Here is a 21,326-nt window from a genome sequence, read left to right as displayed (position 1 = left end):
GATCTAATCAGCTTTGTCAGTGGAGTCTGCAATGTTGTTTATCTCCTCCTACAGTGCTATGTGCTTTATTAGATGAATTCCATCCTTAGAGTGCGCATTTCTGTCCTGAATTATAAAGAAAGCCTGGTGGGAATTGCTTGGAGATTAGGTCAGTGGTTAATGATGTGACTCCTGCCCCACCATTAGTTTTGCCCACTATTAGGGAATTTCCTTATTCTTACATTGAAGAGCATGAGCTAATTGAGTTCTTTAATGTCACAAACTGAATAGTGCCAGAAGGAGGGGTAGAATCCAGTGGCCTGTCCTGTCAATACCAACGCTTACACCAATAAACTTAAAATGTGACGTTTAAGGCTATGTCTGCAAACTAAAATTCACAGGCACAGCGTAGGTATTTTGATTTAATCAGTCCCTGGCAGTTGATAGCACCCTCAGAAACAAACATAAGAGGTGGCTGCTTTTGGAAAGCAGGTCATTTATGTAGGCGATTAAGTGTGGAGGAGCCTCACTTGGGGCATGGGTTTTCAAAACACCTTCCTCCAATTCTTACAAGCTAGTTCTACACGGTTCATTATCAATGGCTATTTGCATAGCAAAATAATGACTGTGAACATTGCTTCTTGCAAGCTTTATTTATGTTAACCTGTTTTATATACAGCCAGATGTTTCTGCCTTAATGTTTGGGGAAACAAGAGTTCACATCAGCATGGGTGGATTAAATGATGTTCTACAGTAGCTGCAGAGCCAATGGAGTGAACCCATTTCTATCACTGCTAAGATGACAAAGCATTATTAAATCCAGCAGTTACTGTGGCTGTCCCAGGAAGGACTTGTCAGTCAAGTTTCCAAGTAATCTGTTTGTGAAACACATGTTCCATCTCCGTTATTGACTAACAATGTATATTATCTGGTTAGTTAACTGTGGGGATAAAGGTCTTTTTTCCTGTCATTTGTCAAGCTCTTGTGTGAAAAGCTGCAGTTAAACTGTGTATAACCTTAGGATTCTGAACTGTGCCAACTAAAGTTCTAGGAATATGCTTATTCAGTTTTTTATTAGCCACATAAAATAGACAAACTTTGTGCCTTTGCCAATTAGATAAACCAGAACCTATCCCCTTCTTGGAAATTTCCCTACAGAAAGATATTCTTCTTGTAAAAAGGGTAATATATAAATAAACAAAATATGTGTTTATTTGAGGAGCAGGATCACAGCACACCAGTGTTGTTAAAGCTCTAGTACATGCATTTTATAGCACTGTAGTGATATAAAATCACCATAGGCACTATCAAAACACTTATAGACACTAGCTGTAAAAAATCAATGAATTAGGAGATCTTCAAATTGGTCTTCAAAGCTTCTGTGTTGTTGATAATTGTATCCAACACCTTTTTATCTAACCCTAAGTAGGAAAAATGTTTCATGGAGAATGATTCATGGAGACTCAGTTACAGCCTATAAGCACACAGAAAGTCAGCCAATAGTGTTTGTTCACATTTCCCCATGGAGCTGGAACAGGCTGGGCTGATGCAGCCCTCCACGGGAGACAACTGTTCCAGTGGATTGCCCTCTGGGACACTGCGTGGGTGAGCAAGGATTTGGGTGTACACGTGTGGCCCCTCCTGAAATCTTCTGTATGGCAACATGCAGGCACTGTGTAGGCTGGGAAGTGTTACAGGAGGGAGAGGAGGAGCTGCTGGATCTCTGTCATTATAATTCACCATAGTCATACGTGATGGATTCCTGGCATTGACTCTGGCCTGATCCAGCAGTCAGGGCAGCAAGAGCTCAGCACTTCCTACCAGGGTGTGTAGCATGAGTGAGCCTTCCCTCTGCTGAGGTGATTCATCCCAGCCCCACATACCACGGCGTCCTCCTGACCTCCTTAGTCCTCCTGGCCTCCTTAGTCTCTCTCTGACCTGCTGGAACTGTGTCACACTGGAACTGCTTGTGCTGGTCAGGATGGTGACACAGATCCCAGCATATGGACATGGATCTCTGGCAGCCAAATCCCAGTGCTTGGCCTACCCATGGCAGGGAACAACCATTTCCAGGAGCCCAGTGCTTTACCCACTGGCTGATGTGCCCCAGTGTAACCCCAAAATTGGAGGCAGCTCAGTTTCATGTCTCTGTCTTATCTGCTTCACCCAGCAAGGGAGCCCTCTGGGCCAGCAGGATAGCACATGTGCTTGGGACCCTCCTGCCTGCTGCACTGCTACCAGCTCCTCTTTCTCCCTCCTGCACAGGTGTTTATCTGGGAGAGCTGGAGCCTTTCAAGGGGTAATGGTCACCTCCAGATCTTCCTTTCAAGGCTGCCTGCACAGCCTTTGGGTGTGCCTGAGTGCCATGATCTGCAAGGTCTCCACACAGCCTGTTGAAGCTACTGAGGTGCAAACCAGCTAATAATTAAACCTGCTTTCTCAGTTTTACTGCTGGAGAAATGCTTCTGTGGCCATGCACTGAGGAGAGTACAATACTCCTTTCACATCAAAAGAATATGCAGATACCCAAGGTAAATACTGGCCTGCATTGAGCACACTAATTTCTGTGCTACTATCTATTTTCCCTGATGGATTCAGTGAACTGAGCTCCTCAGCCCTCTAAAGAGTTCTCAGCACAGTGGTCAAACAAACAATGTAATTTTCTGGGTTTTATTTGCTCCAGTAAAAAAAAAAACAAAAAACAGTGTGACTGAAAAATACAAAGGAAATGGAGCAGACAGTCAAGAATGAACAAAGACAGCAAGAGGGAAAAGAAAATCAAAAGCGAGTAATTGAGAGAGTTAGAATTAGTTATTTCTATTAATTCCAAAGTTCTTGGTTCCTTCTGCCAGCCTCATTTGATTGCTGGGCGACAGGGGCAGTTTCTACAGGTTTCCCTTTAGTTAAAATGATTTGTTTATAAGACATATTATGTGTAATAAACAAAACGGCATCACTTTGTAGAAACATTCTTCTTCAGGAAGTAATAAAACACTTGCTCAGTTTAAAGTGTGTCCTCAAGTGTTTTTGCTGGATGGGTGTTACACTCATGTGGCTTTATTCCACTGAATCATCCCCAGAGAGAGTAGAAATGAGGGATGGTGGGGAAAGAGATTTGGAAACAAATAAACACTCTAAATCAAGAGGACAGGGCTTTGTACGCAGCCCAGGCCACAATAGCATCAATGGCTCCCAGAGGGCCAGAACTCCTCCTGCATTTACCATCCAAGGACAAAACCTAATAATCTTGCCCTGGCTTTGCTTGCTGCAGCAACTTTCCTTGGTGGTTTGCAAACCTCAGTTCATCAGTGTCTGACGCATGGCAGATGTCTTCCAGAGCTGTGGAGCACCCCCACTGTCATTCTTCTGATGTCATTCACACCTCAAACTTAAAGGACTTACCAGCAGGGGAGTGGGGGAAATGCATTTGTCAACAGCTTCTACTACAATAGTTCTTAGTAGGATATAAATTTTGTGGAAAAGGACAGGTTTCCTTGGGAGTTCCTCATCCTTCGCAGATGCTGTAAGGGAGATGAAAGAAAATCTCGAGGGCAGGTTCTGAAATTATTGCTCAAAGGTTGCTCATTAGGAGCTGTAGCATTGATATAACTTTATACCCTGACTCAGAGATTCTCACATCAGGGACTCCTGCCTAAACTGTGTACTGTCTGTTTGAAATCTATCCAGCAGTGATGGAAAGGTTTCAGGCTGTGGGGAAACCATCTCATTCCTCAGTATCTCAGTCCTGCAGTCTGGCTATCCCCTGGCTGCCAGTGCTTTCTGGCAAGAGCAGCCCCAATCACTCAGGTCCACACACTGGTAATGTTTCAGAAGCAGATAAATAAAACATTAATGAGGATCAACAAGAGAAAATCCAGAAGTAATACACTGCAAAGAGATGACCCTAATAAACAGCTGAAGGGGTCAATTGGACTTTTTATGATGATGTTAAGCCCAAACTTTGATTAAAAGTTTCTCCATAACTCACAGAGGAAGAGGTAATTGTGAAATGGGTACTAAATTAGAATTTGCCCTAATGCTTTGCAAAGGCGATTTCATGGAAATCCTTTGCTTCTTATCATGCTGAATTAGGGTTACTGTTTCTAGTATCCCAGGAAAAATACAGTGATACCCCCAATTCCTGTAAATAGACTACTGTTGTTTTAACAACCACTCTGCCTCCCATACCAAATGACAGCTTAGACTAAATATTAAAAAAGAAAAGTATATCAAATATTGTCCTTTGACACTTCATCATAAAATTATATAAAATTATCATTCCTCTTGCTTGAATAAGTAACCACTTTCTAAAACACATAAGCAAGAGTGACATTACTCTGAGCAACCCACATGAGGAAGCAGAGCACTGAGTGCACGTTACAGACAAGCTCACCTTGTTAATTCAGAGTGAACTTCCTCTCATCAGTTATTTGGCTTAATTTAAGTAATAAAATTAGAAGGGCAGATGCTGCCACAGAGACATTTCCAGTTTACCTTGTGGCCTTCGCTGGTGCATTGTGAGGGATCCAATAGCTGTGCAAAGACAACGTATGAGCATGGGTTTGTTTCTACCAGCTACATGCTTAAAACAGACCAAAAACATCACTGCCAGGTAATGCAAGTCCTAAACAGGAGTTTCCTTAGAATAAGTCTCAGCCTAAGAAATGTCTAGTACATGCATTTATTTCATGCATTATTATGTTATATATTTACATTGTATATATGTCTCTATTACATGTTATATTTCATAAATATTTTAACATATGGATATATTTTATATGTAAAATATTATATCTATAGTATACTATGTTAATGCTTATTTCATGCATTCATCATTACTTTCTACTTGACAAGGACAGGAAGGAACCTCACTGGAAATCGTGGGTCTTAAATGTTTTGCATGTGGTTGGGGAGCACTTCAGAGGCTGGCACAGGACAGGAGAATTTCCAGCATGGTAAGGAATCTCCCTGGCATTAAAGAAATGAGCAGCTCCTATTCTGCCAGGCTGAGTCACCAGGGAGAATGAGCCTGTAAATGGGGGAAGACAACCATTGTTCAGTGTTTGGTTACTAACAAAGAGAGTAGGAGACAATTCTGTGTTTGCATATGCTGAAGTCTGTCCTCACCATTGCAAAGATTCAATTTATTCAGTGCTTTCCTTGCTGATGCTTCTGATTTTCTGTAAGAGAACAAACGGTAATTCTGCTGTAAGATCACAAAAAAATATTCATTCACAGTCTCGTATTATGGGATGTTGGATTAAGACTGAACTTGGAACCATATTCAATAGTATATGTTTAATAATAACAATAATAAATCTATGCGAAACATACAGTTTTTTTCCAACTTTGCGCCACTTGTTTACATACAGTGTATCTTGTCCACTAATAACTCCAAAGTTAAGAAGAGTTAGACAGCATTATTCAGTACATACAGATCTCAAAGTACTTCACTGTAGCATAGTAATTTCTTCAATCACATTTTCTAAAGGTGAGGGGGTTGGGGGGAGGGGTGTGGTTCTTATTTTGTTTCTTTGGTTGGGGTTTTCTATTTGGGGTTTGTTTATTGTTTTTTTGGTTTTTTTTTAAGAGAGTTGTCCGTTTGGCCAAGCAGAAGATGTAGAGAAACAGCTCTGTAAGGGATGCAGGGGCAGGATCAGCAGCAAGCCTTTAGAATCAATTTCCATTTCTCACAGCCCGTCTTGCATGCAAGTGAGGCAATGCAAATATGACAGGCCCCGTGCAAACTCTGCAAATCACTGCAATAAAGCTGACCTTAGAACTGACCTCAGCAGCAAGTGCTGCTTCACTTCCCGGAAAGTGGCTTTGAAGATGGAATGTAAACTGGAAAAGAACCCCCAATTATTAAAAAGCAAGTGACCGACAGAGCATGTTCAGCATCAACAGGAGCAGTGACTCCCCCGAGCAGTTTCCTGCCTCCTCTCCCTCCCGTTATCCCTCTCATCCCTCCCATGCCCTCCCGCCGCGGTCTGGGCTCCGCCGGGCTCTCCCGGGCCGCTGCGGGGAGCGGGCGCGGGGGCACCGGGGGCCGAGGAGCAGCCGGGCCCGGGGAATGCCAGCGCTGGGGACACCGGGGCATCCCCTGGCCGGGTGGTACAGCACCCCCGGGGCAGCAGCAGGCCCGCTGGCGGCATCGCGGTCCCCACCTACCCTGGAGCTGGTGCTGCTCCTCTGGGTGTCCTCCCGTGGCTTCTGTGGCCGTCGTCCGGCTCCTGGACTGGTTCGAGCTCCCCGACGGCTTTGTGCTCGTGGTGGAGCATCCAGAGTGCACTCAGGGCCTCTGGGATGTCCTGGGGGAGTAGGGATTCCGTTTTTGTTTGTGGGTGCAGAAGGATTTGGGCTGCTCTGCTCTCTTTTTCAGCTTTAGTCTATGATATTTTTCTTGGCCAATTCAGGTGTAGAGGGCAAGAGAATAAAGGCAGAGTTTTCCCTACTCGGCTATCCTCTCCCAGCACCGGAGGCTTTGTTTCACAACCCAAAGTGTGTAAACAAGAGTCAAGTGCTGGTGAGAACGCAGTGGGTCACCCGGTGCCACCAGTGCAGCCTTTGCATCCCCAGGGATGCCTGAATGGACGAGGGTCTGAGAGGGAGCAGCATCCTGATGAGCTCTGCCTGTGTCTCATAGGAATGCCAGAGTGCAGCCCACCAGAGCGGATCTACATCCACGGCCACCATGGCCCCTTGGGGACAATCCAATCCCTGGACATCCTTTGCTATGACATGGTCTGCAAGGACCTTCCTCTCGATAATGATGATGACATAATCCAGGGCTGGCTGTTCTTCCCACCTCGAGTGTCTCAGGGTGGATACCTGGCTTCATGGCAAGGAGCAAACAACAGTGTTGGGAGAGTGCAAGTGGCACACAAGCATCCCACTCTTGCAGCTATGGAGAAGGTGGCACATATCCCTCCATCCTGCTCTTCTCCAAAATGTATTGGAGAAGGATGCTTGGGTGCAGCTCTGAGCAGCCCCAGCACAGCTTCAACATTGCAGACCCTGGGAGAGGGTGGACAGGAGCTTCCTCCCGCTGACCAGCAGTTTCTGGCTTCTCTCCCTTTCCCTGGAGTGCCAGCACCTTATCACATGAAAACACCACTCAGCCTATGAGTTTGAAGAAAGGGGGTGAGCAGAAAACACTTTTTATGAGGAGGAAACACTTTATTCACTGTCAAAAATAAGTTTTGTGCTTTTGGTGCCCTTCCTCCAAGGTAATCTTTTTGTGTCCTTACTCACCAGCTTTATTGCAGTTAGGAGGGGGTTAGGCAACCCAAAGAATGAAACAACAGCCCCTGTCTCAAACTGCAGCAGCCACTCCAGTGACCCTGAAGTGCCACTCAGGCACACGTGGGAATGTGAAAAGCAAGTGGGTTGCAGGGACAAAGATCTCACCCTGCCATGAAAGCTGGGAGGAAAACAGAAGTGGCAAAATGCCATTTCAGCTCACCCCCACCCAAATTCTTAATCTTCCACCTGCAGGCCCCTGCAAAATGGCCAGGCAGAACTGAACCAGAGCAAGGTTCAGTTTGGAATGCTTTGTGCCCCTTAGCGTAAAAGTGATCAAATAAACTATAGTATGTGTTGATTGGAAAATGAGTACTGAAGGAAGAAGGGGATCTTGGGAGATAGGGAAGTCTCTTCTTGCCTCTCCTTTCTACCCCCAAGAGCTCCTCATAAAGAGAAATGCCTACGCTGGGTTTACTGGGTTTACCTGACACCTCCCCATCCACCCCTTCCCTCACTCCAGTGTCTGACCCATTCTGTGGACTTCATTAGCTGAATTAAGAGGAGTCCCAGTATCAATCAACACAGACCACAGAGAGATGAACCCTGCATAGTGAGGGAAGATTACAAATCTTATTTCAGGAGTAGAATTTGAGAATTGTATCTTTCAGGAGTTTATGATTTACTCTAGCAAACCACAAAACACTAAACATAGGCTATGGATCTTAAATTAAAAAGCAGGAGGTCTGAGAGCACAGGGATCAATAAACCATAGGCCCTGGACCACAGGGATACCCTGTAAGTCATAAACTCCTGGCAAACTATGGCAAACACTAAAGGCTAAACTATCAACCCTGAGCAATAACCACTAGAGCTGGGTGAAAACCCAGAAATGCTGCTACTGGTGTTTTACAGGGTTTTTTGGGGTGGAGAACATGACAGAAAATAGTAGGTTCTGGCTGCAAGACAGTGTTTCTGAGAAGTTTTACATATTATCACATTTCCTCTAACACCCCTTGGAAGAACCCCCAGCACAGTATCAACTCCACTGACGGCATCATGGTCCCCCCACATATTTTCCACATCCCTTTGTTGGAATGGGTGATGAGCAACAGCCAAAGGTCTGACACCACTGCAGAAATGTGGATTAACACAGCAGAGGAAACCCACCTGGGGTGCAGGGGCCACACTTGCCACAGGGACCCAAAGAGACAGAAACTCAGAGGTGGCATCTCCCACTTTTAGGAAGAAGCTTGATGGTCCTCTGTATTTATGCCTGTTTTTTATTAAGCTTTTTGCCTGCCCTGCTGTCCAGCACTTTCACACTGTTTAAGTGCTATAGTCACATGCAAAGGCCCGTTCAACTGGCTGCAGAAGGGAGGGAGCATGAGGGCTTAAAATCAAGAAACTGATCGGTATTTTTCAAAGATGATGCAACTTCCCCTCTAGGCTATCCTTGATCCTTCTTATGCATATAAAAACTTCTGTAATTTCTGAGGTGCTCACAACGAATCATATTATTAAAATTCTTGACATCTGTATTAAACATTAATTAATTTCTCTCACAACATTCCACAGCGTACACCATTATTATCATCCTGTAAGGCTTAAGCTGTATCATATCCATATGTACACTTAACTTCCATTTTAAGACATAACTACAACCATCAGCATGATGGCAACATTTTGCAAGCACTCCATAAGCAGTCACTATTCCCATTAATGGTCTATTTATGAATGTTCTATTTCCTGAATATGTTTGAAAATTGCATCCTGAGTGTGATTCCAGTGCTACACACGTTCTAGTGGAAAAACAATTATGCCCTTGTTGAAAAATGTGAATTTCAGGATTCCAAAGCAAAAATCCTGAGAGAACAAAGCCCAACCATCTCCACGATGCCTTTCACTATGTTTGACATGTACTGGTAGGAAGTTCTTATTTCAAAAACCTCAAGAAATACTGCATTCATGATATTAGAGTGAGAATACTTTAAGAAAACATTGTAAGTAGTGCAGTTAAATAGTGTAATGCTACAGTTGTAACCCAAGCTGTTCTCATTTACTACTGCCATTGTGATTGATACAGTTTGCACTCTCTGTAGCATTTCGGATTCATAAGAGTGTAATTGTTAACTACGACTTTGATTCAACTATTTTTATAATGCATGCCTAAAAGATCCAAAATGGCAAATCAAAGATAATTATAATTAATTGCACCAGCAAGTACTGAAGCATCCATAGCCAAAGAAAGTCAGCATCTTGCAGCAACGTGCTTAAACAAAACAGGTAAAAATTAATGTAAATAAGATATTAGATTTTGGATGAATGTATAATAGAGGAAATTCTCATAAAGGACAAGGCAACAGTGCCATCTCGAGGTTACTAGAGAATTAAAGGAAGAGGAAAGCCAGAGACAGTGGTCTCAAGGCATTTTACTTTCAAAGGCAGAAACATGTGTTCCAAGGGAAAAAACAACCTCTCAAGCCATTTTCTTACCTTGGTCTTGCTAAAAGCAAAGCATTTGTAAACACCAGTCCATTCACAAGATTATTAGAGGGATGGAGCACCCCTCCTATGAGGAAAGGTTAAGGGAGCTGGGACTGTTCAGGAAAAGAGAAGGCCTTGAGGTGATCTAATTGTGGCCTTCCTGTACCTGAAGGGAGCCTGCAAGAAAGATGACAGTATTTACAAGAGCACATACTGATAAGACAAGGGAGAATGGTTTTTACTGAAAGAGAGTAGGTTTAGATTAAATTCTAGGAAGAAATTCTTTGCTGTGAGGGTGGTGAGGCACTGAAACAGGCTGCCCAGAGGAATTGTGGATGGCCTCTAGCAGTGTTCAAGACCAGGCTGGATGGAGCTCTGAGCAACCTGGTCTAGTGCAAGGTGTCCTTGCCCATGGCACTGAGGTTGGAACCAGACAATCTGTAATATCCCTTCCAACCCAAACCATTCTGCGATTCTAGGAATACGGTCTTTCATTAATAATTATTTATTCATTTTCTTGGCTGCTTGGTTTCCTCCTTTCACTGATAACCTTCATTTTACAGATGACAAAACATTCTTCATTCCACATATTTTTTCAGATTGTACTAACACCACTGCATATCCTAAAACATGAAGGCCAGTAAAATTGCATTCTGATTGGGGTACACAACAGAAAATCAGAGTGTGCAAACACAGTGACAAAGCACAGATTCACCCTCCACATATGAGTGAGAAGCTTCAGAAATGTGAAAGAATGCAGAAGCTCCACTTATCCACATGGCACAGCTACTCTGACTGTGTATACACATGCCAGGCATTTCCACTATACCTAGTGCTGAGGAATGACCACAAGAATGTTGGTAGTTTTAGATCAGCAAACAAAAATAGTCATGTCTAATTCTTTTAAGCAAAGATGGTTGTGAAGACAGTTACCATTCTGCAAGCAAATGTTAAGTTCTGCTTGGTGGTTAAGAATCTGCTAGAGCCGAACTTGTTTGGTTACACAGTATTTGTCTATCAGCAAATCATAGAATGGTTTGCATTGGAAAGAACCCTTAAAATCATCTGCTATGTCAAAATTAAATTGATGTTCAAACAAGATTCTCTCTTATGAAGTAAAAACCACCTAGAATACCTCCTCAGACAACATTCATAGCCCAATAACGAAAAAAATGTTTTAAAAACTAGCTGTTTTCTAAGAATGGATATTTCATGAAATTTCAATCCAGACAGAAAAAATCTTTACATAAAACATACGACAGACATTACAGTTTCAAAGGATATTTTTCAATTCATGAGCCTGAGTGAATGAAACTTACACTACCTTAAGTGAGCAATTCCTACTCCAGCAGAGAATTGCTAAGGGTAAGATGGAGATACCTCATAAGCTTCAAGAAAATAAGGATTTACTATTTAAAGGACAACTGCCCCACCCCAAAACACAGATGCTAATACCCTGGATGGTGTCCCATCCCAGACAGCAGTCTCAGGATCAGTTTAGCAGTTTCAAGGCAAAGCAAAGAAGGTGTTATTTCAAATGCCATCCCCTGATGCAGGCCTTGCAGGAACTGATGGACAAGGCATTCAGCTGCTCAGGCAGAAAGGAATATAAACTCATAAATTATGTTATTCTGACCAACCCCACTCAGTCAAACCATTACATTAAAAGCAGACTTTTGATAAGTCACTTACTTAGTAGGAAGAGATAGCATAAAATCTTTGTGCTCTTTTGTTAAAAAATATTTACAAGGGCAGAAAAGAAGCCACTGTGTTCCCACATATAGAGAATATCAATACTTCCTTTATCAACAAATGTGCATTACATACAGCATCATTTTAACCTACAGACTGTGGATCTCTGTACATTTTTCACCTGAAACATTTTTCACATCAGATTTTAAACAAATCATTTCTATATATTCATTCCTTATATTTTCAGAAGAGTAAAGTATGCTAAAAAGGAAGACCAAAATATTTTTCTTTAATAATGCAATTCATCCAGTTTGTTTTATTTGGTATCAAAAAGTGCCTGTTTTCATCATGTAGCACATTATGCATTTATCATAAACTACCTGTTGTAAGAGTTTGTACAACAACTGTTAAAATAACTTTTCAGTAGGTTCTAGCTTAAGAGGGTGGCACAAATATCCGCCTGTACATTTAATCATCTTTTCAAAGATAAATATATCTACTACAGTTTCAGCGCATGCCCAAGATTTGTCTGCTCTTTAGTTGATAGTTTTTTTCCAGTTCAGCCAGTGCTTGAGCCCGTAGATTTGCAGCATATAGACGCCTTTTGAAATCAGAGTTTTTCCCTTTGGAAAGGAAATAGTTTTCCATATTATGAGGAGGCACAATTTTCTCTTCACTTCCATCAAAGAGTGAGTTCTTCTTGGCTGAAGAAATGGGAAGCAGGAGTGCGTTATCTTAAGAAATCAAAAAGTACTGCATTAGTGCATCTTCCAGCATTTATTGCTTTTAACCCTGGTGCCCATTTTGTCATCTACTTATGGCTTTAAGTGATCTAATTAAATGCATTTCAGTTAATAGTAACACTTACTTTCTATTTTTTGAGAAAAAAGTGAAAACAAGCCTTTAAAATGATTGTGGTAAAAGGATATATGCCAGAGGAATTTTTAGGGTGCACATCCTAATACCTAAGGAAATATTACTTGATTAGGAAGAAAAGACATGACTATCTGAAGGACAAAAGTTAAATCTGACAGTAACATAATCCAGTTCCAAAACAAAATGCAGAATGAATTTTCAGCTTTTCAGTTTTTTCAGCTACTGAAAAATCCTTGCCTTTGCGTCACAGCAGGGACAGACTCAACCTGCCCAGTGGTCTTTGTACACTACCTATGTTGTTCCAACTCTCTCCTTGTATTAAGTCACTGGGGTACAAATTAAGTTCTGACTTGATGAGCAATGAGTTTACGTGCATTAAAAATTAACAAGTTACTTTCACTGCAGCCTCCAGAACAGGAATTTTCAGAGTGTATCTTATAGCATGCCACTATCAAAAGGCAGTTAATGACTCAAGAGTACAAAAACTACCATCAAAAGCTATTATAACAGCTGAGTTGCCTCTCATAAGAGCCAACTTCACAAGGCCCAACTTAAGGTGTTATTTTTATTTAATCAAAGGTCTAACTAGTCTAATCTTACCACTGAAGCTTTAATTTTCAATTTATTAGGCTACAGCAAGAATACAATAAGCACAAAAGAGGAAAAAGGAACTGAAAAAGCTAGCAAATATTTCAGCATTTTGTAGATTCATTACTGTAAGTCAGATCTGTTTTAACATTAAATCATTCACTAAGAATCAGAAAATCCCTGCAAAAATAGGGGAGTGTCAAGGACCCGGTCTTAGAAACCAGGATTTTTCCATTTCACTGTCAAGTGAACCACCCAATCGACTTCTAGGAAAAATTAGGGAATCTAAGAGATGTGTGAGATGGAATGCAGTTGTGAAAAATACAGCATATTTGAGCAACTGAAAATACAATCTTGGTACCAATATTGGAGAAAGATGTAGTCAATTTATGAGACTAGGCAGAACTTTAGAAACAGTGTTACAAGTGCACCATGGAATGAATTGGAAGAGCAGCAAATCACATGCTCTACAGCTATTGCAAGATTTGTTAAGTCTTGTAATAACTCTGTTCACTTTGCTGCATTATCTGTTTTGAGGTACAAACCATCCAAATTGGTTTTGCCTATCCTCAAAAACTAATATGCCTGGTAAGGTCAAAATATCACATCAAGGGGTGGGAAATGCAGAAGAGAACAGAAGCAAGAGCTGAAGCTCATTTGCCTTCAGCCATCCAGTTTTAGATGCAACATCAGAAAGCCAAAAGCAAGTTTGTTCTCAAATTCTTTAATGTGTCAACGTCAGACAAGATGTTGAGAGACAGGTGGAATTCTCAAAGTTGACAGAAATGTTACAAAGAGCTCAAGGAGCACTCACTTTCTAGGGGCATTTTACTTGTGTTCTTTCCTGCTGTGATAGGCAGTTCTTGAAAGAAAAAAAAAAAAGCTACTTCAGTTTTATTTGCTTTGGAGGCAGTGACATGCTTATCTTGCTTTATCAGATTAAAACTAAATGAGGAAAGTGTTGCTGCATGTTAAAGGGTGTTCACATGCCTTTGTTCTAGAGTACTACTTTGACCCAGATCTTCACTATTCCTACCACTATTTAAAAAGGTATTTAGATACTTGAATATCATTTTTAATAATAAAAGATGGGTGCAATAAACAGATGATATTACCTCTTATGATTGTGAGGACTGAACAACCAAGGGCAAAGTGAGTATCAAATACTACTGTAAAACAGACCGGACTAGAAGCAGTCAGGAAGTATTTTAGCACATTTTCAAAACTGAATTTTCCTTTCTGTGATAGCAGTGTGTATTCTCCATAGTTTTTATGATGCACCAATCACAGTTGGGTCCTTTGCAAAAAATAGTACTTCCCAGGTTGAAGCTTTTGGAAGTTTAATGAAAGTTGAATTTATTAGATATGTGCAATTTTATTAAAATTAACTAAATCAAAGGTCTGTAAAAAGACATCCACACATAAAATAAGTGCAGCTCTGAGAAAGGTTTGTGTTACAAGCAGGCACTTCCCTTAGCTCACCACAAAAACTAATTTCCCAGGCAGCACAAGACTGCAGTGCAAACAGTGCTAACTCAGACTTATGCTGAGCATCACTCATTAAGTCCTTTTGCAAAGTAGAAAATCAAAAGTCTCTTCTCAACCATGCAGCCATAACTGGGCTTTGCAGTGCCCCAAGGGGGCTGTGCATAGCACATTGGGCATCAGGAGCTTTCTTCTGGTCACACCCGCCTACATTGCACAGTGCAAGCGCCTTCTTGCATATTTGCATACCTTGATCTTCTGTGCACGTTACCTCCCGCTGCAGCTTGTGGAGATTGCACCTCTTCAGCAGGTTTTCAGCTCTGGTTTGGAAAGAGAAGTTTAAGCTTTTTGTTGCAAGATTGTAGAGTTTCTAATATAGACTATTATAGGTTAGTGAGATACCTAGCAAGTTTGTCCTCTGCCAGTCTCTCCCGAACACAGAGTTCCCGTTCTCTCTCTGGAAGTAGAAATATGGTAGTATGCAGTGTTAACATGTAAATGTTAGTGACTGTGCATGGTGGGCTTTTCTTGCGGGGAAAGACAGGAGTAATAGTCAGTCAGATGCACCCACATTTCTGATTCTATAGCTCTAAACAAAGATAACTGCTGTGTAGATAGACCTTTATCAATGCACTAATAAAGCACTGACAAGTACTCTGAAATGCCAGACATGCTTCTGTTTGCAAACTCTGACATATCTGCAACAACAAAGAGATAGCAACTTTCTATTCTGCACATTACCTCATGGCACACATGACACCATATTTAAATATTTATATACCAGATACTATAAATTCAGCTACGACTAAACACCCTGCTTGTAACAGTAGCAGCTGTTATTGAGGCTCAAAAAACCCCACATATAGTTAAAAACTGTATTGCAGAGCTACTGCAAAGAGATATTTTATGTGGGCAAGAAATGCCAACACCTGAGAATCAGCCATCTATAGATTCACCGATAAGCTACCTGTGGGGTGCAGATTTTATAAAAGCAGTTACAGTTTACTCAAAGATTTTTTTTCTCCAACAACAGGCTCAACTTAGGTTACATGTTAGTATAGCCATGTTTACTTACCCAGCAGGGGGAAAGCAACCTACACAACACAGTGCAGACCCTACTTTTCTGTATACTTTTCTAATTGCCACTCATGTTTAATAATCTTAAACCACACTTCCATATCTAAACCGCCAATTATATCTTAGTAACTTAAAACAGAAGTTAGTTTAGCTGAGTAAGCCCTGAGCATTCTTGTTTTGGTCTTTACACACAATTCTAGTGGTGAATGCAGGACTACAATATCCTAGTGCATTAAAACAAGTGTTGTGAAAACTGTCTATCTTTTCTTCCTCCAGCTGCATCAGAATGCCATTACCACCCCCTTCCCAAAATGGAATATCATACGCTCCAGACGTTGTTCTCTCTCTTTCATGGCTTGTTCTCGCTCCTGTAATTGTTGCTCCTTCCGTTTCAGCTCATTCAATGTGGCATCTGAGTATTGCATCCTTTCTGGCTCCCATGGTCTTAAGCCTCTTCTATCAAAATTCTGTTTTTGTTCTTCTGCCACCAAGTCTTCTATCAAGGGGTGCCGCAGAATATCTTCAACAGAAGGTCGGCAGTAATCCTAAAGGAAAGACATTACCAACAGGTTCCATCTCTAAGAAGAAACATTAAGGCCAGAGATTTCCATGCAAGACCCACAGAGGTGCTACACAATCAAGGAGAGGTTGGAAAAAAAAAAAAATGGAGTAAGGAAGGGGTAGCACAGCCAGATGATAAAAGCTAAGGGAGGAGGCTGTTACCAGCCCTCAGATCCAGAGCTGCAAGTCTGTCTTTCCCAGCCCAGGCAACCACTCCTCACAGAGTCAGAAGGGGGTGGGTGAGCCTACAGAGGCAGCTGTCAGCAGATTCTGGAGCTAAGACTCGGCATCTCTACCTGTGACTTGCTTCCTGAACAATCCATACCTGCTAGAGGCTTGTAATAGCTTTGTTGTCATGTATAGAACATGGCATGTTCTTTTCAACAGCCCCATGACAGGAGTGGGGAACAAGACACATCAGCCATATAAAGCAAACACCAAAATGAATGCAAACCAACCCCCTCCAACTTCCAAACACACTGGAACTATTTTAACCCTGGAATTATAAGACCTCAATAAGCATGCTGTCAGGAAATCTTGTGTAAGCCAATCCTGAGGCAGCCTTTCAACATCCCGTGAACCTATGACACTTGAGTTGCTGCCTTTGTTTAATGGACTCAGAGCACAACTCCTCCCTCCTTCCCCTACAAGTGACACTGCTAGTGACAAGGTAATAACAACTACTACATTTCAGATTGGTTTGTTTCATAACTGAGTAGAAAAACTAATATTTCAGTACTAGTTCAAATTATAGGTGGAAAAATTAGTAATTGATCCTTACCTTTACATTCAGCATCTCCCTGAGAAGGTCGTTCAACTCATCTGAGTAACGATATGGTATTCGCCTGAACTTCCCTTCACTTATCTTTTCTGCCAGCTCCTTTTGGTTGTAAGCTGTAAATGGAGGCCTGAAGAAGAAAAATTTTCTTGGATTCTTTCGCTAGTTTTGCAGGACTTATTTCCAGAAAAATAAAAAGTATCAGACTATGAAAAAACCCTGCAATCAGAGGTTTAACTACATAATATCAAGGCCAATACAGAAGTAAAAATCTAGGACTAGTCTCTGAAACCTTTAAGCTTTCATCTATACAAAATTTAATCATACCTACATTAGCAGCTATGTTTCCACATTTGTTATCACACTGCCATACTTACGAGAGAGCACATAATTCATACACAAGACATCCTAGAGACCAGATGTCAGATTTTTCATTGTATGACAAGTAGTTCACTTGTTCCTAAAGAAAGAGAACAATCTTAGGTTTATTAACGAAGACATGGTTCCACTATTGCAGGATAATCAGCTACTATTCAAACCTGAAATAAACCATTACATACTGGAGGGTTACTTCTAATATTCCATCTTAATATACATATCTACTCTTACTAGCAGAATTTTAACAAGTTGTGGCAGTACTACACTGCAGAAGACTGAAGTGTTGCACCAATAAATGCAACTCTGTTTCAGTCAACATTAACCATTCCCCCACAAAATGCACTGTATCAGGGAAATAAGTCATTCATGCTCATTTCCTCTACAAATTAAAATCCTCTCATCAGGAGATAATTTAATAAGCTCTTTACCTTAACACTACAAAATATAAAAGCTCTTTAACCTCCCTGCTCCTTTTCAGAAGGAATGTACTCTAACATCTCTAATGTCCCAAGAACATAACAAAACTTACACAGTGAAGAGCAATTTTAATTATAAGGCAGTTGACTAAGTGGGGAAGGAAAGGAGATCGAAATAACTCCAGAACATACATACTCTATGAAAAAAAGTCACCTGCATTTAAGACCAGCAAGGCCTCATTAAAACCTCCCAAACATTCACGGAGTCTGAGACCAGCACTGCAGAAAGCACATCTTGGAGGGGCAAAAGGGAGGATAATGTAGAGAAGGGAGGTCTTACTGGAGACATGTAATACGGAGTTCCAACAAACGTTCTGGCAAAGCTGGTGTTGTGGTGCAATATCCTAGCCAGTCCAAAATCTCCAAGTTTCACATTCTGTTTGCCATCCAGAAAGACATTTGCTGGTTTCAGGTCACGGTGCACAGTGACTCCGCCATCGCTCCGTCTGTGACACTCCTTCAAGGCCAATGATAGCTGAGTCAACACTCGGAGAACAAAGCTTTCTTCCAAAAAATGCCTGAAAAAACAAACACTTTGTTTAATGAATTTTCTGAGCAGACATCAGTTTGATTAGTCACTGCCAGTTTTAGTTCCATAACTTTTTTACTACTACTATCATAAAGTATCACTGAAATAACCACTGTCAGCAACAGGCATCCATGTACTCTATTTTTAAAATAGATGTTTTAAAAAAATCAGTGCATATATATTAGAAGACATTTAGACTTATTGAGGAATCCCTGCAGTATTTCCTTCCTCTCCCAAACTGTCCAACAAATATATACCATTTTCATTAATTACAACACAAACATCAATTTGATGCTTTTGTGATGAGATCTGTCCCTTTGATCACTTAAGGTAACAGCATATTGTCACTGTTAGTAATGAGCCAAATACAGTAACAGCCAAGAGAGGGCTGATTTTTAATACAGCCTTCCTTAAATGAAAACACTGATGCTGATGGGCAGCTGCAGTACTGGTTTAGACTATTCTCAAAAAGTAAAAGAGGTGGTGTCATGTACTTGTTTCACCTAAGAATGTGAAAACTGATACTATACTCAAGCACGATGCTAAGTCTAAGAGTAGACCAAGGTGTCTCATGAACTTGATGTCTCCCCAAGCTTTATATGCAGGCACATAAAGTAGTTTTTCACATTGTATTCAAAATCACTCCTCCCTTCCATGTATTTTGGTGTTCTAATAGAACACTGGGTGACCCAGTAGTTTACTCGTGGGGAAGGCCAGAACCCACAGACCAGGCTACCTGTCTACAAGAGCTGTGACCTGCTGGTTTATGTTTTCAACCCCATTCACAGCCAGAAACCCCTCAATAGCTTCTGCCTCACACGGCAGCTCCGTTTTTTTACTATTTCAGCACTAACATCAAGCCCGGTGATGCATTCAATAGCACGATTCCCATCGCCGTTGTCAGTTTGTACAAAAGCTTTCACATTTGAGGAGCTGTTGGGTCCAAATGGTTAAACCCGAAACTGCTCAGAAGTTAAAAAGTAAGTTTCCCTTCTCTGTGGGCTGCCCAAGACTCGTGCAAGACACTCCAAACGCGCCACAAGCACATTTCACGTGCCTTTCCTTCGCGCACTTGGCAATCAAGCCGGCCAGGTCTCCCCCATCGCAGTACTCCATGACGATGTACAGCGTGGTGCTGCTCCTGTCGATGATGCGATCGTAGTAGCGCACGATGTTCGGGTGCCGCAGCTCCCTCAGCAAGTTCACCTCCGACACCAGCATCTGCTTCTCCGACTCCGTCATCGCGCCATAGTCCAGCTCTTTCCATACCAAGATCTGCGGAGGGAGAAACACCCTGGGGAGTGACCGGGGCGGCCAGTGCCAGTGCCAGGGCCAGTGCCAGTGCCAGTGCCAGTGCCAGTGCCAGGCCCGCGCAGGGCGAAGAGGGGCTGCCGGAGCCGCTCGCTCGCGTGTCGCGGACAGCCGCCGGCACCGCGCAGGGACGCGCGGCCGCGGCAAAGCCCCGCTGCCCCCGCCCCCTCCTCCTCACCTTGCCGTCGGCCTTGCGCCGCACCTTGCGGCATTTCCCGTAGGAGCCGGCGCCGATGGTGTGCAGCACCTCGTAGTCTTCGGGGCGGCCGGGCATGGCGGGCAGCGCACGGACCCCGCCGGCCCGCGCGGGCCTCTGCGCTCGCGCCGCGCCGTTCAAACGCACCGCCCCGCCCGCCCATTGGCAGCGCCGCCCGCGCGCCGCGCCCGCCCATTGGCTGCGCCGCCGTAAACAGCGGCCGCGCGGCCCGGCGGGTAGGGCCGTTAGCGGCGGGGCGGGGCCTGAGCCCATCGCGAGACCGGGGCGGGGCCCAGGCCGCTCCTCGCCCCGCCCCGCGGCTGAGGGATCGCCCACCGCGCCTCTTGCCACGCCTGCATTTCCCCGTCTGTCCTCCCTCTTAACTCTCCCTTTTCGTCGCCTTTTTCTTCCTCTTCCCTTTCCTTCCCTTCTTCCTGATTACACGAATCACCGTGCCTGCAGATATCAATAAGTCACGTATTCATAGCTCCTCGAGAAGGGGCATTTTTTTTCCCATTAAAAATAACAGTAAATCATCCCCTTTCCTGAAATGCCTGCATCTATTGGATAGATAATGACAGAAAATTTGAACATCTTAGCAGAGTTCCTTTTTTTTTTTTTTTTTTAATATTCAGAAATGGTTAAAATAATCAAGCTACTTAAAATACTCTGGTCTGGATTCGTTGCAGTCTACAAGTTGCTCGTGAGGGGAAGAGGAGAGGCAGACACTGATCTCTGTGGTGACAGTGGCAGGACCCGAGGGAATGGTCTGAAGCTGTGTCAGGGGAGATTGAGGTTGGGTATTAGGACAAGGTTCTTCCCCCAGAGTGTGGCTGAGCACTGAACAGCTCCCCAGGCAGTGGTCACAGCACCAGCCTGGCAGGGCTCAAGAAGTGTTTGTACAATGCTCTCAGACACATGGTGTGACCCCTGGGGATGTCCTGTGCAGGGCCAGGGTTGGACTCGATGATCCTTGTGGGTCCCTTCCAACTCAGGCTATTCCGTGAAAATTGTCCTTTAAACCAGAGAGGAAAAATTCTCATAATTCTTCCTGAAATCGTTTATGAAAAGCTACAAAAGTCATGGCAGCTCTATTGTCCCACCACATATGAATGCCCATGCTACATTGTACACAAACCACCTGCTGAAGAGAAACCAAATCATGTAATGGCTTAAAATGTAAAATTTGGAAACACCAATGTATGGGTCCACATCAAAACGCTGAGCCACAAATAGTGTGGCTGCATTAAATGGCACCGAGTAACATCACAATACACGAACGAAATTATAGAAATTTTGAAAAGAATGCAGTGTGTTTTCTACCATCATTTGTGGTAAGTCTGGAAGGATGCCAGGGTGCATTTCTGGGTTCAGTTTAATCTCTCTCCATGTGGAAGTGGCTCTGAGCGGAACAAGAACTCCTTCAGCAAAGGATTCTGACGTGCTTATATAATCACAGAATCATCGTGGCCTGGGTTGGAAGGGACCTTGAAGATCATCTTGTTCCAGCCCCCTGCCATGGCTGGGGACACCTTTCCTGAATCAGGTGTGAAAGGAAACAGTTGTGTGTCCTGACCTAGAAATTCAGCAACAGAGTAGTTCCTCATATTGCATCTCCACATGGTCTCAATTATTTCCCGATTTTGTTTTAGGTTTGAAATAGGTTTGATG

General features: G+C 42.7%; 1 protein-coding gene across 6 annotated transcripts; it reads right to left on the bottom strand.

Annotated features, from left to right (window-relative positions):
* Positions 1-11,682: 11,682 nt before the first annotated feature.
* Positions 11,683-19,801, bottom strand: NEK2 (NIMA related kinase 2). Of its 6 annotated transcripts, none has more exons than XM_085054871.1 (10): positions 19,638-19,801; positions 19,206-19,423; positions 17,900-18,137; positions 17,143-17,225; positions 16,769-16,895; positions 15,761-15,971; positions 14,752-14,806; positions 14,599-14,669; positions 13,679-13,726; positions 11,683-12,134 (listed from the first exon to the last, which is right to left on the bottom strand). In XM_085054871.1, exons 1-10 carry the CDS (start codon positions 19,731-19,733, stop codon positions 11,908-11,910), a joined length of 1,374 nt encoding a protein of 457 aa, XP_084910997.1. In that variant the 5' UTR covers positions 19,734-19,801; the 3' UTR covers positions 11,683-11,907. The 6 variants fall into 6 exon arrangements, with proteins under 6 accessions (XP_084910997.1, XP_084910996.1, XP_084910998.1 ...); XM_085054870.1 differs by having other exon boundaries at positions 15,752-15,971; positions 19,638-19,799; XM_085054872.1 differs by having other exon boundaries at positions 11,683-12,104; positions 15,752-15,971; positions 19,638-19,799.
* Between the last annotated feature and the right edge of the window lie 1,525 nt (positions 19,802-21,326).

The sequence above is a fragment of the Lichenostomus cassidix genome, chromosome 3, assembly GCF_008360975.1.
Source record: "Lichenostomus cassidix isolate B80296 chromosome 3, HeHo_3.0, whole genome shotgun sequence".
Classification (NCBI taxonomy): Eukaryota; Metazoa; Chordata; class Aves; order Passeriformes; family Meliphagidae; genus Lichenostomus; species Lichenostomus cassidix.
This window is presented reverse-complemented; position numbering and strand designations above follow the sequence as displayed.